The 15,934-nt window shown below is 42.3% G+C and overlaps 1 protein-coding gene across 1 annotated transcript in view; it reads right to left on the bottom strand.

The window, feature by feature from the left end:
- The window catches only part of FGF13 (fibroblast growth factor 13), a 193,413-nt gene extending 185,009 nt beyond the window's left edge, over nucleotides 1–8,404 (bottom strand). Inside the window, exon 1 of the mRNA XM_059386043.1 lies at nucleotides 8,242–8,404. Coding sequence (XP_059242026.1) covers nucleotides 8,242–8,371 — 130 coding nt within the window. The 5' untranslated portion in view covers nucleotides 8,372–8,404. The remainder of the gene's footprint in view (nucleotides 1–8,241) is intronic.
- Between the last annotated feature and the right edge of the window lie 7,530 nt (nucleotides 8,405–15,934).

The following is a 15,934-nucleotide window of genomic DNA, read 5'->3' as shown; positions in this document are numbered from 1 at the left end:
TATGCCAGCACATGAGTGCAAGTGGACATGTGATTGTGATGTGTTGGAGTGAGTGTGGATATCAGCTGTGAAGCAAGACAAGGGTAAGTGTTGATAAAATGCAGGATGTTATACCTCTTGTTCCGCACGTTCCCATGGGCATTATTCAAGTTGCGGATTCTGGAGCACACTAAGACATGCTGTAGAGTATAACAGATGCATATGAATCAGTGTAGTACACAGTGCTAGGAAGGATTTACAAACACGGATAGCAACTAAAGTCTCCCGATCGCATCAAAGTCAGTTTCACATACATAGTGCTGTCGTAATTTCATGCTGTAGGAGCTGGTGATGTCTATTTGATAAGAGGACAATGTCTCAATGACAACAGCCTCTGGTGCAATTTAGGGACAGACACCCAGGCCATGAGCACGACTTTTGCGATCTCACCGAGAGCAGGGGCAATCAAGCAAAGAAGTAATGGTACTTGTCTGGCCTATTGCTACACTCTTCTCCTTCTCCATCTTCTCTTTTTCAGGTACACTCATACGTGATCCCAAGAAACTCTTCCACCCACGTTTGCAAGCTGAATCATAGTTTGAGAAGACACGTGTTGAAACAATTGCTTGTAAGAAAGGATGTTGGTCACAAGGTGGCAGATTACCACACTCTTATGGAGAAGCCTGATTATAGTTTAAAAAGCACAGAATGGCAAAGAGGCAAGGGAACTTCAGAAAGGGGTGTGTGCCAATAATGAAGCAGCAGAAAGAGAAATCAAGGAATCAATCCCAATTGTAATTGGACCAAAAGCCATCAGCTACCTAGGAATAAGCTCAACCAAAGAGGTGAAATATCTGTACTCTGAAAACTGTAAGACACTGATGAAAGCAATAGAAGGTGACACAAAGAAATGGAAAAATATTCCATGCTTATGGACTGGAAGAACAAATATTATTAAAATGCCTATACTACCCAAAGCAATCTATATATTTATAGCAACCCTTATCAAAATACTACCAGCATTTCTCACAGAGCTGGAATAAGGAATCCTAAAATTTGTATGGAAGCACAAAAGACCTCAAGTTGCCAGACGAAAGTTGAAAAAGAAAAGCAAAGCTGGAGGCATCACAATTCCAGATTTAAAGATACATTACAAAGCTGTAGTCATAGAGACAGACGATACTGGCATAAAGACAGACACATAGATCAATGGAACAGAATAGAGAACCCAGAAATAGACTGTCAACTCCATGGTCAATGAATCTTCAACAAAGCAGGAAAGAATACCCAATGGGAAAAAGACAGTCCCTTCAACAAGTGGTGTTGGGAAAACCGGATAGGAACATGCAGAAGAATGAAACTGGACCACTTTCTTACACCAGATACAAAAATAAACCCAAAACGGATGAAAGACCTCAACATGAGACAGGAAATCATTGAAATCCTAGAAGAGAACATAGGCAGCGACTTCTTTGGCCACAGCCACAGCACCTTCTTACTAGACATGTCTCCTGTGGCAAAGGAAACAAAGGCAAAAATAAACTACTGGGACCTCATCAAAATAAAAAGCTTCTCACACCAGAGGGAACAATTAACAGAAAGGGTGCATGCGAGTGTGCACGCGTGTGTGTTGAGAATGATGAATACCTTCCATGGCCACAAGTTCTAAAGGTCATGTAAGTGCTGCCTGTCCAGCAGTGCCCTCTCATCACAGGCCACCTCCTAAAGAGGCCCACACAATCAGCATGATAAGAATTTTGAATTGACAGTTGACATCACACACCAGACCTTATGCCAAGGTGATTTTTTCCTAAGGCAGCGATCCCAACCCTGTTAGCACATTAGAATCACCTGGGTAGTTCTATTTTTTCTAACTACCTCAGCCACGAGAGATTTTGCAGGGTTTTTGTTTGGACAAGTTATTGGTTGAATGGTTGTTTTTGGTCTGATGCGGGGCTCAAGCATCTCTCTTCCTCCAAAGGGCCTCAGGCGATTTCAGTGTGTGGCCAAGGTTGAGAATCAGCTAAGTAATCTAAAGCAGGGTCACTCAAAGTATGGTCCACAGACTTAGGGCTGATCTGCGAACTCTGTCACTAAGCACATTTTTTTATCTCATTCAGCTGACATTATTTCTCACAGCAAGACAGCAATACATTCTTGATGAAGAAAGCCGTGCATTGATTTACATTCTAGGACAAGCTCCTTATCTCATCATTGACTTGTAACAAATAATTTCAGACCCAGCCCTGATCATGGATCCATACTCTGAGGACCACTTCCGTAAAGATAGTGAGGAGGGGGGTCAGAGAGATAGGGAACAACATGCATTTCCAAAGTGTATTACTTGTCAAAGCCCAGCTGTGACAGGGGATATGCTGATGCCCAGGAGAGCCAGCATGGCGTTTCTCAGAGTGTATTTGTATGATACTAATAGGTGTGATGAACAAAAAGGGTTTGGTAGGGCACCTGGTTGGCTCAGTGGGTTAAGCCTCTGCCTTTGGCTCAGGTCAGGGTCTCAGGATCCTGGGATTGAGTCCCACATCGGGCTCTCTGCTCAGTGGGGAGCCTGCTTCTCCCCCACTCTGCCTGCTGCTCTACCTACTTGTGATCTCTCTCTCTCTCTCTTTGTGTCAAATAAATAAATAAAATCTTTTTTTAAAAAAGGGTTCGGTAGCTGGAAAATGTTTACCACCGAATCACCCAAAGTCAAATTCCTGATCTGTAAGACTCCACAAAACTTTAAATATACTCTTACGAATTGAGACTCTCTGAGAGTGCTGTGGAATTTGGAAAACATGCATTTGACCATAGATTCTGTCTTTTCACATAGCTATATGATCAGTGTTTCATGAAACATAATTTGGAAAATACCGATCTGCTAATCACTGAAGATCACGTGAACGAGAGTATAGTTAGTCCCCACAATGCTCTTCGATCAGGCAAGCAAGTTATCATTTAAAACCAAAGCAGAGGTGACAGCAGATTCCTGTGTATCTCCTGAAACCAGGGAGACCCCCATGTATTCAGGTTCGGCTTGATTTGGGGAAATAGCCAAAAGTCATTTAGGCTATGTCTTTTCAGACAAGGAACATAGCCTACCTGGGTCCTATCATGCTGGGTCAGAACGGCATCTTTTCTTAAATGGTTTATCAACTGGCCGTAAAGAGAAACAAACAAGAGGAGTTACTGTGCTTTCTTACTACACTACTACTACTCAGAAGTAATAGCTTTGAGGGGGGCAGTTCCCATATGGATGAATGGGATTTTCAAGTATTGGCACTTAGATACTCACTTTTTTTTTTTTTTTTAAGTCAAAATCATCACCATACACTGTCATTCATCCAATGAACCTTTCGGAGCATCTTCCCAGAGCAGTGTTATTTTAAACAAAAGAAAACTTGAAACAGGTCATCAGCATTGGCTGATGCGAGAAGAAGCAGCAGGAGAAATACCTGCCTTTGATATTAACCAAGAGAAACCTCAGGAAAACGTCACTGCCAGCTCGAAGGAAACACCAAGGCTTAAGAAAGAAGGAAGGCCTGTTGCTCTAAGAAGCAAATGAGATTTTCTAGGAATGAATGGTTGTTCGTTTCTACTGTAAAAGCCAGCCTGGAGATTGAATCGGGAGGCATATAACTAAAAAGAGAATAATAAATGCCCATCCTGGCCTGACATTGAATGACTGGTTGTTAAATATACTTCCTTGATCAAATTAAGCATTTTCCAGAGAGTAGAAACTCTCCCCAAAATATGATTTAATTTTGTTTGCTGCCATAGGTGGGAAATAGGACACAAGAGAGAATGTGCCATTACTGGTTTCCTAATGTTTTAGGACATAAGACTCCTATTAAGAAATAGCCAACATGGAACCAAGAGAAACACATTTGAATACTTTCTGGGGAGAGGATATTGTTTACTCATTGCTAATCACCAAGGCCTTCAGATTTCTGGCTTTAATTTGTTTTCACTTTGGACGAATTTTAAAATCTTTCTTGTGACTCTGTAATTAAGCCGCCATTTGCTTCAATGAGCAAAGAAAACTCTCTGGTGTCGTTTTGCCATCGTTCAGGTAATACATCAAAGGCAAGGTGACCCCTAAGTCATAGTTACTTTGAAATTAAAAGATTAAGAGTAAAGTCTTTTATCGCTTCAGAGCCACCCAAACATATGGCTCCATGTTTTTCTAATAAAGTAGGAATAACCCTCCAATTCTCACCCTCAAGGGGACAGATATGGAACCCAGTCACATCCTTTCTGAAAGTCAAGCCATTTTCCAGGTGTCAAGCATCAGAGGTTGCTTCATTTTTATCAAATGACTAATTCAAATAGTATTAGACCCTTTTTTCCTCCAAAGGCTCATTATTATTCAAATGAAGAAGACACACAACAGGAGACAATAAAGCTGAAGAAAAATTAAGGACAAAAATAAAGACACTTCCCTTCACATATTCCTCAATATTCTTCTACTTTCTTCCTCTCTTACCATTTAGGCAAGACTGGTGCTGTTCACGGGGATGTGTTCTCTCCAGGGTGTAAAGAAAGCAAGGCAACATCAGAGGAAGAGTCATTGGCACTAGTTACAAATACGCCCTCCCCCCCCATAATATTGGGCACATAATTTTTGCTTTCTTTTGGTCAGTAAAGGCTGCCATATTTCCTCACCACTCTGGAGCCCAGGTTCTCTTCTCCTCCAACCAAAGTCACTGTGGTTGGATGCCTCTCTGAATTAAAAGGTTAGAGATGTCCTGAGGCAGATGGAATAAATCACATGAAAACAGGGCTGTAAGAAAAAAGCCAAATACTTGGTCGAAAGACAGTGGTTGACCAACTCCCGAGCTCCGTAATATTCTCCTATATTGTGTTAACTCCTTCAAATTTACTACTGTAATCAGGATTTTTAATCCTAAAGGTGAATGCTGGAAATCCATTTCTTTTTCTCAGTAGATTTTCAATAGTATCAACCTGCAAGCACATATATCTCGGTGTGATGCTTTTGAACAATCTTCAGACATCAGTGAAAGTCTGATGACTGGCTTTCAGAAGTTACTCGAAATCAGTGATTTCATTTTGGCACACCCGACAATGAAAGAAAAGAATCAAGCTACAAGAATCGTATTTTCTCTTTTCAAAAGCCTCCTGGAACAGTAAGAAGGAAGGTTTTGGTAACAACCTCCACTCTCCACGTGGCTTTCTTTTAACAAAGAGCATTGCTGGTCCTGGGCCACATTTGACTCTCAGATACTAGTATGTGTGTCTTCAGCCAAATGCCGGTACTCATATAAGATTACATCATAAGTGGTTTTTATGTAAATTATCATATCACTGAAAATCATAAGCATTTGGAACAGATTAAAGAACTTATTTTGGAATTGGCTGCTCAGAAATAGAAACCTGCTTTTGGCAAAGTGTAACATGGCTTTAGTGCATCCTGAAAATCCAGTGGGATGGTTCCATCCTCCAACGTTTTTTCACATGGCTTCTGAGGGCCCTAGACACGATCCAAAAATACCTTTTAAAAGACAGGTGACTGTGAACTGTAAATAAATGATCTGTAGCAAATCTCAGGCGGTCATAAACTATGAGGATAATCTGGCCTGCACAAAGACACCACCAATCAAATGGAACACCAAGACTTTGTCTGTAATAATATAAAAATAGTTGGTCAATTTTTATCAGTTCAGTAAGAAGAAAATTAATTGCAGTTTTATCATAATACACATGAAAGCTCTTTGATCTAATTTCATCACTTCGAAAACTTACCCAATTCAAACTTTAATTTTCCTCCCAAATTTTAATGAAGTTGTTATTTTTCACTTGAGGGTTTTATCAAAACCACCTCATTAGAAGAGGTCATCCTGTTCATCGCCTTCACATGTGGTAGAACTGGTGGGCATCCACGGCCAAGTTCAGTTAAGGTCTCGTGCTTTGGCCCAGAAACCATGAAAGAAACTCTCTTCCAAAATGCTTCACATGAGAATAAAATGTTTCCAAGTGTGGATATAGTTTAGAATGAAGGTTCTATTTATAATCAAGAGGCCTTTTATTTCTACTAACTGCAGTAACATGTTATAGCAGCTATAAGAGAAAACTAAAGACTGGACTCTACAGCATTCAAAAACCAGTCTTGCCAACATCTACCAGGTTGCCAGAATGACCACTGAACCCTTCCAAAACTGTGGCTACTTCACTGCCTGGAAATGACGAGCCTTGGTATCCTACATGAAGTAAGCATGTTAATTTCTCCATACAGTCTCCTTATTTATCCTAGATCTCTTCCACAGCATCACTGTTTTCACCCCGTCTAGGATCTTCTGGACCCTGTTAATTTGTACAAAGATCAAGTGTTTTCATTTCAAGGTCTGGTTTTCACATTAACTTCTGGGACCTTTTACGAAGCTGGGTATAGTAAAATTGCAAGCTGTGTTATTCAAATGGCATTCCAGAAAACCTGTAAGGAGTCTAACACTATTTACAAATAATCCATAGGAGCAAGGAAGGAAATATTAGCTTCACTATTCCAGAGGACCTGGAAGGAGAGCGAGATAAGGAAAATCTTCAGTCTGAAAGAAGACAATGCCCATCATCAAAGCGTATGACAGTGACATTAAGCATGATGGCAGCCACTCAACATGTAGATGAAACGACAGATTAAAAACAATCCAAACCTCATATGAGGAGTTTTACTGCTATCCAGTCTCTAAAGAATTCTTCCTATCTGAAAACATTTGTAACAGTACACACAGTACGCTCCAAGGGATATTTTGAAAGTTCACAGATCTTACAAAATTGTATGTAATAAGAAAAGAAGGGGTGGGGGTTTAAATTTAGGTTATTCAACTGTATTTTTCTTAAATCTGAGTACTGTTAAAATGATTTGAAGTAACTTTCTAAACTGATTGCTTGACTGAATTTAATCAGGTACTTCTTAAATTGTTTCCTTTTCTTCCTCTAACCAAATTTTGTTTTCTAGGCTTTTGTGCAAGTAGAAAAACAGCATAGTATCTGTAACATATATGTTCAATTATGCTATATATGCTTAATATATATGACTATATCATCAATGGTATAGATCTATAACACAGACACTGGTTTTATGTGTGTGTGTGTTTATTTGCAAGTATATGTAATTTTAGAGAAAAGAAAGCAGAAAATATTGAAATGCATTATAAAGAGTAAAGTAATTATCACTGGTTGAAAGTTTTTGTTTTTCTTTTTTACTGAAGCATGAGCTCAAGTCGGTATCCTCTCTATCAAACCACCAAAAGATTCATTTTACTCACTGTGAAGGATCACCATCTACATCTCCAGATGAGTTCACTGTTGACATCAGAACTCACCCCCAAATTAGACAGCTTGAATACCAAAGCATGCGTAAAAACAAATGCGAATATTCTATTCTATGGCTGAAATACACATGGAACAATGAAAAATGAATGCGTCTCCTTTTCTGCCAACGAACATTTAAAACTCTATGTGGAAGCGAGGAAGCTGAAATGGACACAAATGGCAAAGAGCTGACCACATTTTGTCCCTGGTTGATATATGCAAAAAAGTAGGGGGAAATGTCTGAATACTCTCTCTAGACAGACGAGTTGCTTTAGAGAGAGATTTGTAGCATGGGTTACAATGCACATGCTGTTGACCTCGGTTTAAGTAGCGGCAAGTAGAATTTTCCAAACCTGGACTTGAGCTGCAAAGGAAAACAAACTACTCAAGAATGTCCTTGAGGCATGCATTTCACTGTGGCCAAGTGCAACTGGGCGTGCATTACATGGGACGTCAGGGCCTGCTTCAGCGGACTAAGTAGACCACGAGCATTCTTCAAGCACAATGCGGAAGCTTTATGAAGTGGAGGAGAGTCAGAGAATTTGGAACCATCTTCTCACTATGTCCCTTTAGAAGTGTCATTCCTTAGCCGACTGCTGTTTCAGGAATGCAAGTGATGGGAACAGACTTGGCCAGATGTTGGCCACAGGAGCAAGCAACTTTAGCAGCCAAAACGGCGCAACGGAAGGACAGCAGCTGAGACCGGTTCCGCTGTGGGAAGCAAGAGGCCGTGCGCGCTGGGCCCGAGATGACTGTATTATACAGTGTTCCTTCTGAGCCTGCATAACACATTCACCAGCGAGCCAGGGGCCTCCTAACTCTGTCAGGGGCCGAACGACACACAGCACACCAGAGGGCAATGCACAGTCAAAAAGAAAGAGAAAGAAAGAAGAATAAGAGAAAACAAGCAAAAACACGCGTCCGTTGGGCACAAACCTTCGGGCTCTGTGTTTTCTTTGTGGTGTACTTGCTTCAGCGGGCAGCAGAAGATTTCGTGACACTTAGCACGAAAGGGGGACTCTTTTTTCTTTAATTCCGCAGATTGGATGGAATCTTGCCGTAACATAATGTACTCCTGTGTGCCAGGGGGGGCGTCATCCAGAACTGTGGTCACCACACAACAAAATGAACTCAAGTTAGAGCTTCAGGAAAGCAGCGAGCATCTTAAATCCCATCTACTCCCGGGGAAGACTAAAGAAACAACATTCCTAAGAAAAGTTTCAAAGGAAAACGTTTACTAGCTTGCTGACATTAGTTTTAGGGGCTGACTTTAAAATAATAAAGCCCTGTACTCAACTCTACAGACCTCTGTTGTTAATACAAGGAAAAGGTAAGGGTGTGAAACTGTGCCAGAAGTACCATAAAACTCTTTAACACCAATAACCATATTGTACCTCAATAAACACCAAGTAGCCCTCACACGTTGCAATTGCAGCTATAGTAGAAATATGGGCAGGCTGAACTGGCTGAGGTCCGCCAATTACCAGTGTATTCGCTGTTGCCTCTTTGTGTGGTCTCCTCCCTGGGAGAACTTGACTTTAGTGACTTTAACCCAACACACACCCAATCAGACAGAAGATTCAAGGGTACTGCTCTTTAATCTTTGCTTTTCAGGGAGAACTGGGGCTATCGCAGATATATTTCAGATATTCAGGACCCCTTAATGAGGACAAGAAATTGTCGTGAGCCTCACAACCAACAGCAGATCTGGATCAAAGACCTACCTTGTTGAAGGGAGGGAGAGAGGGACCTGGTTCGCCAAATTTGGCCTTAGATAGATGCCCAGCCCCTCTCAGCTTGTTTTTTCTTTCCAGATCCTTTCTGCATTTCCTAAGCAAGATTGTGAATGTCTAAGCACTTTCTCCCTGTAAAAACACGAGGTCTGATTTGAAAGGGTCCCTACCGCAACACTTTTCAGCCTAAAAACCACCCACCAAGAGGGGTTGGGGTGTGCAAATTCAATCTGCATTTGCAGAAACAGGGAACTGACCCCAGAGTGGATTTTTTTTTTCTCTTTCACACCCTTCCCAATGAGGCCATTCCATTTTGCCAAGAGTGAGTCAGTGTCTTCTAAAGCTGTGATTAATGGCATGCTGACTCATCCTACACCCCCAAATGCATACACTTAGCATGCATTTAGAAGGACTGATACCACCAGCAACTTTCCCATTGGAAGAAGAACCCTGTGGTGTTTGTAAAATATAAACAGCTTATGGTAGAAATCTGGTGGGACCTGAAGCTTCTGCATTTGGCAAAACATTCCCAGCTCATTGGCTGGGATTTTAATGACCTTTTAAGAACTTTCTTTTGTGTTGGGGTAAAAAAAAATGGTAGAAAACCCAACAAAACTTTGAAATTAGCATTATGAGTTCAGAACAAGTTCTTGATAGATGGCTTGTATGTGGAACTGCTGTCTTCCTTTATAAGTCATTAAATTATGCAAGAAGGTGATGAATATTTTAGCCAGCTCTCTATTTTCCTCTAGCCTTCAGCAGCAGTAATCAAAAATATTATATAGGCACACCACCACAGTTTTTCCTGGCAGAGAGTCCCCTTCATCTACTAGGAATGTGACTAGAACTCCATAGAATCTCGTTGTGAAACGCACATCTCTGCTAGCAACAGCTGCTATTCAAAACATTTGCAACCATTTCCTGCTATGAGCAGAGAGTTAGGATAATACAGACACTTATCAAATTCCAGCATCACAGCTGAAGACCAATTCTGGTTTTACCATCCAAAATATTTAAAGAAAACCTCCCAAACTTGGAACTCTTTAAAAAAAGAAACTCCCATGATTATCTAGAAGCTAAGAAATTTCATTTTCACGCACTATGTATAAGAAACATATTTTAAGAGGAAAGGACAATTGGCGGATTAAGAAGAAAAGAATAACTTTTTTGATAATACACAGGGAACCTATCATTCAGAAGCTCACAATAAACATCAGGAAATTATCTTCCACTCTCATTTTTCGATAGCAACAATGACGTCACAAATGGGCATTGTTGGAGATTAATGGCCAACTGAAGCTAATAGCCTTCTGCTGACTCTCTAGCCATCAGCTCTTTCCAGCTGGTCATTAATTCCCAGAAAATGCCTTGCACTGCCATCATTATTGTTTAATTAGATACAACTGGTTATCTGTAACATACAACAAAATTCTAATAAAAGGGACATGCTGACCGATACAAGAACCAGCCCCTAAATTCATCATGATGGGGAAAGCATGAAGGTCACAAAAGTGCAGGATAATTGCTTTCCACAAAATTCTCTCTCCTGTTCTTTCTTAAAATTGAATTCAGCAAGTGCAAAAGGTGCCAAGATGAGAGCATTTAAGAAGCCATGTGAATAATAACCACAGGCATACAACATTTCCTTAGAAATTGTGAACATCTGGGAGTTAATGGCTCAGCTTTGGGTCAGGCTGTCTCTACTCAACCTTAACCATCAGTCAGTTCTGGCAAAAGAGCAAAAAAGCCAATCTATCAATGGCTTGGTGTCACATTAACACAAGAGCTAGAAACACTGTGGACTGTTTAACCAGAAGTGACATTGTATAGGCAACACGTCACTTGGGTCTATAAAATTTCTGAACTTGAGGATATTCTACATGAAAAATTAGAACTATTATATCAAACTCATTTATTCCCAGGGCTCCCTCAGATAAGACATTGGCTCTATGTGCAATGGCAGCAAAAGGATTGGGAGGACACTTCCAACAGGACCCCAGCGCTAGGGCAGGTGGGCACCTGAATTCAGCTTCTCTAAAAAAGGCATGAGGATGCAAAGCTTTCAGGGAATATTAGTTCTATAAAGTAGCCAGCTCATCAAAACAGGAAAAAAGAATGCAATTCTTCTTTCCTTTGGCTTAGTCCAATGTTTTCTGCCATTTTTCTCCTTCTAGTGCATTGCCTTCTTGCACGTGACCTCTATCCTACAAAAATCACTCCTCCTTCTGTTCATTTGAGCCATTTGTCCACATTTATGCAATGACTCCTGCTGCCCTCCCCAACAGCAGATTTATCCAATCTTGGAGGGAGACAAACGACTCCGGTGATTAGGGAGACGATGGATTTTCATGAAGCCTCCTCCAGTTTAAGAGGCTCAACTTGACTCTTCCAGACAAATAAGACCGTAACAGTGGCTCATGGTTGATTTCTGGACCATGAGGCCCCATGTTTTGAGGAAGGTTGCTGAGCCCCATGACAACGGCTACCGGAAGGTAGGCCTCTTTTGGAAAATTGCACCCACATAGTCAGTGCCTTTGGCCTTGATCACCCAACCCACCTCCTAGGGATTGCAAGTCCCACAGGAATGGTCAAGAGTTGGGAGAAGACAAGAGCACACATGCAAATCCACACATCCAGACACGCAGACACTATCAGGTGGCATACTCAGACATGGAAGTGACAAGAATAAGTGACTTTAGGGGAGAGGGTTGATAGTTATGAGCACAATTTATGAAAGAACTGGGGCCTGTTATAAAAGGTGTTCTATTGACTAACCATTTGGGTGGGCAAGTCTGCATCAAGAATTGGGTCTCCCAATGGCATCACTGGATTGGCACTAAACCAGCCCCACTCTCCTCTAGGTCTCTCAGCGATCACCAAGATCAAGGACAGGGGTAAGATGAGGCAGTTATGGCAAGGGAAGGGGCTTTAAGCCTAAGCCTGATGACCTAAGCCTAAGCTACTCATGTTCACAGAGATACAGTATTCACATTTACAACTGAACATAGAGTAAGCAATGATCTCTAGTAAAACTGAATCACTGATAAAAAAAAAAAATAATCCCAATGTGGGGCGCCTGGGTGGCTCCATGGGTTTAAACCTCTGCCTTCAGCTTAGGTCATGATCCCAGGGTCCTGGGATCGAGCCCTGCATCAGGCTCTCTGCTTGGTGGGGAGCCTGCTTCCCCCTCTCTCTCTGCCTGCCTCTCTGCCTACTTGTGATCTCTGTCTGTCAAATAAATAAAATCTTTAAAAAAAATAATCCCAATGTAATGTACCTATAATCCCAATGTAATGTACCTACCTTTATCCCTATTTAAAAAAAAAATCCAGTTGTTTTACTCTATAACTTTTACCAATAAATACAAATATTTAGTAGTATCACAAACACCCCCAACATCATCCTCCATGTCATTCCAAACAAAATTTCTTGAGAGATTACTAAGTGCAACCTCTTTGCCTTAGAGCATAAGGAAATAAAGCTCAAGAAGGGGACATACCTTGTCATGTCACAGAGTTATTGGAAAAGCCCAGCCTGGAAACCAGGATTTCAGTGTGTTTACCAGCAAATCTAAAGTAAGACCACTCTGCACCAACGCTGTATATTAAAAAACTCTTCAGCATGACTTAGCTTAAAAGATCACCCCTGCCTCCAACAAAGTTCCGTCATTCAAAGACAGAAAAGCAACCAGACACAGACTAGGAGACCATTTAGATAATGCCACGTATGCACCTGCTCCCTCACCAGGCCCCTGGGATTCGTGAGGTTTGCTGGCTTCAAGCTGGAAACAGTTAACAAGCCCCCAATTATTTGATGATGCTGTTTTTTGCTTTAAAATGAACTCTTCAAGAGATGACTCAACATAATTAATGATACATGATTTTAAATCACAGCAAATCTGAGATCACCAGAGCGATGGAAATGAAATGATTGGAGCTACCAATCAAAGTTATTAGACATATATAAGTGACTCCAAGAAACAAATACATAAAACACCTATGAATCAGAAAATGTGGCAAAGTACACACATTATCAAATGTCCTTGCATAATGAGAAAAACGTAAGAAGAAAATCAAGTAATTGGAACAAATTACTCTTCCATGTCACTGAGCACCTGTCATGTTGAAAAGTATATTCAGCCACAGGATATTACCTCAAGACCTCCATTTTGCCTTCTGACTAATCATCTATTACTTATCTGTATATGATATTTGAACTTTACTGCTACAGCAGATACGATCAAGATGGCAGGTGTAAATGTAAATGAGTAACTTAAGTAATTCTCTTAACAGAATCCAATACTAATAATCAACATAAAAATAACTTTAAAATCCTTCTAGAAATTTCAGTTCCCTTCTTCTTGGCAACCTCCCCCATCTCCATCCAGCCCTCTCAGCCATGATTAGGACTTCCTCCAATTTTTGTTTATTCGGCTGTTTTGTTCTTTTCCTGATAGAATGAAATGTGGACTCTCTATCATGGTAGCTTCCCTTTTCCTCAATTCCATCAATGCCTCTCTTCTTCCTACTCACACTAGATTCTTCCATTAGTGTCTTCAATATGGCAGCTTTTTCCTGCCTGAAGGCTTTACACTTGTTCACCATGACTCCTGCTCTATGTCCTTCCAGGTTCTACTTAAATTTCACCTCCTCAGACATGTCTTCTCAACTACCATAGGTAGGTCTGTACTTGCCACAGCTATAATTTTTTAAAAATATTTTATTTATTTGACAGAGAGAGATCTCAAGTAGGCAGAGAGGCAGGCAGAGAGAGAGAAAGGGAAGCAGGCTCCCTGCTGAGCAGAGAGCCGGATGTGGGACTTGATCCCAAGACCCTGAGATCATGACCTGAGCCAAAGGCAGCGGATTAACTCACTGAGCCACCCAGGCGCCCCCACAACTGTAATTTTTAAGTGCATGCATGTACGTATGCACATATGCATGTGTCTCATCTCACTCTCCCCACAAGAACACAAGCTCTCTCAGGCAGGAACACTGTCTCATTTATCACTCTACAGATTTTTGGTTATCATTATAGGCTTTTACTAAAACCTTAAGTTGATAATTATTTTCATATATATATGTCTTTCCTTCACAACTTGAATGTAAGCTCCCAGAAGGCAAGAAACACGTCTTTTGACATCATCTTTGCTCTTTCCCTAATGGCCCACAATTCTTTGCACACATAAGATCACTCCCTTCTGGGGATAAACATGCCTCCACTGAAAGCGTGTGCTAAGAAGGTGGCTTCGTAAATGGAAGGGGTTCCGCCTGCACATTGTCTGGCCGCTGGCAAGCACACAGCAGTAGCAGTCTCGGAAGAAAGGCTGTCTGGGGCAGAGACGACACCACTGAGCATGGCACTGTGGCAGTTAGTAAACCAGAACCCTCCCACGCCCCCCACCGGCTCTGTCTCATGACGGTCCTTCTGGGTGACCTCTGGAATGCCACTTCACCTCTGAACTTCAAACTTCCCATTTCAAAAATAAGTGATGGGTCCTAGGCCAGTTTCTTCGGGGCTAGATAATTCTTTGTTTTGAGAGGCTTCTCTGTGCACCAAAGGATGTGTAGCAGCGCTCCTGGCCTCTACCCCACTGGTGTCAGGAGCACCCTCCCCCACCCTGCCCCAGCCAAGTTGTGATCACCCAAACTGTCTCCGGATAGTGCCAAATGCCTCTCCCTAGCAGGATGAAGGCAAAATCACCTTAGCTGAGAATCGCTGGACTTGAGGATGGGTAAAGTCCCTCTGGTTTAGAAAACTCTTTGTAAAGAATAAGCGTCAATCCTGGAAGTCCCACTGTGACCCATGGAGATGCTCGGCGGCCTGCAGGGACCCAGCTGTTCCATTTGGGGAAGGAATACTACCCCAGTCAGTCCAGACCAGAAAGAGAGGAAAATGCTCCGGGGAGCATGCCAATCACCTAGGCAACAGAAAGTCTTTGGCGAGATCTAAAGCATGACTGCTACACATCGGTGGGGTCATTACTCAGCCTAAGGCAAAGGCTTTGTCCCATGAATGATGACACAGGGCAGCACCAAAGGCAAGCATCCTCAGGACCTGTTGGGAAAAACAGGTGGGGCCCGGCCAACCAAAGACCTGGCAGGGGTGAGAGGTAAGAAGACAGGCTGGGGAACCCTTTCTGACCTTATCCAGGAAGCTTTCCTGAAGCCTGGCATTTCCCTCTTCTAAAGGCCCAAGTCACCAGGGAGGATGCATCCTCCTACTGAAGACAGAAACGAGTCCATTCACAAGAAAAGTGGCAGCTTCCACCAGCAGAGCAGAGTATGCCTTCGGAGGTCCTGTGCCCCTGCATGAATGACCTTTGGTTTATCCCTGCTGCCATTCTGAGCACACGAGGAATAGCGAGACCACAGAGAAATACCCTCCACCTGAGCTTACTGGCCTTGCTGCCCATCTCAATGGCACAATTCAAGGAGCTGACACCAGCCTGTTCCTTGCATGTCGTCCAGCTTTATGTCCTTGCATCCCCCTGCCATGCACCCTGTCCAAGTCCCAGCCAAACTGAAGCGGCTGTCGTACTCCTCTAGAAAGCTCGTGGAGACACAGGCGGCTGGGGCCCCTCCCTCCGAGTTTCTGACTGAGGTGGTCAGGACTGGAGCATAAGTTCTGGCATCTCTAACAAGTCCCTAAGGGCTGCGCCTGCTGGGCAAGGACCACATGTGGAGAACGACAGCCCCAGCTGTTGGTTTCCCTCTCCCAGCCAACTGCATTGTCCTCAGCCCAGTGCAAACACAGTCTGAACCAGCGGTTCTCAGCTGTGGTGGAGCAGGAGCTTTGGGGAGCTTTGACAAAGTAAGATACCCATGGTGCCAGAGCAGATCAATTAAGCCAGAATCTGCAGGCTGGGCCAGAGCCCTGGTAGGTTTCCAAGCTCC

This window comes from Mustela nigripes, chromosome X (assembly GCF_022355385.1).
Source record: "Mustela nigripes isolate SB6536 chromosome X, MUSNIG.SB6536, whole genome shotgun sequence".
Classification (NCBI taxonomy): Eukaryota; Metazoa; Chordata; class Mammalia; order Carnivora; family Mustelidae; genus Mustela; species Mustela nigripes.
This window is presented reverse-complemented; position numbering and strand designations above follow the sequence as displayed.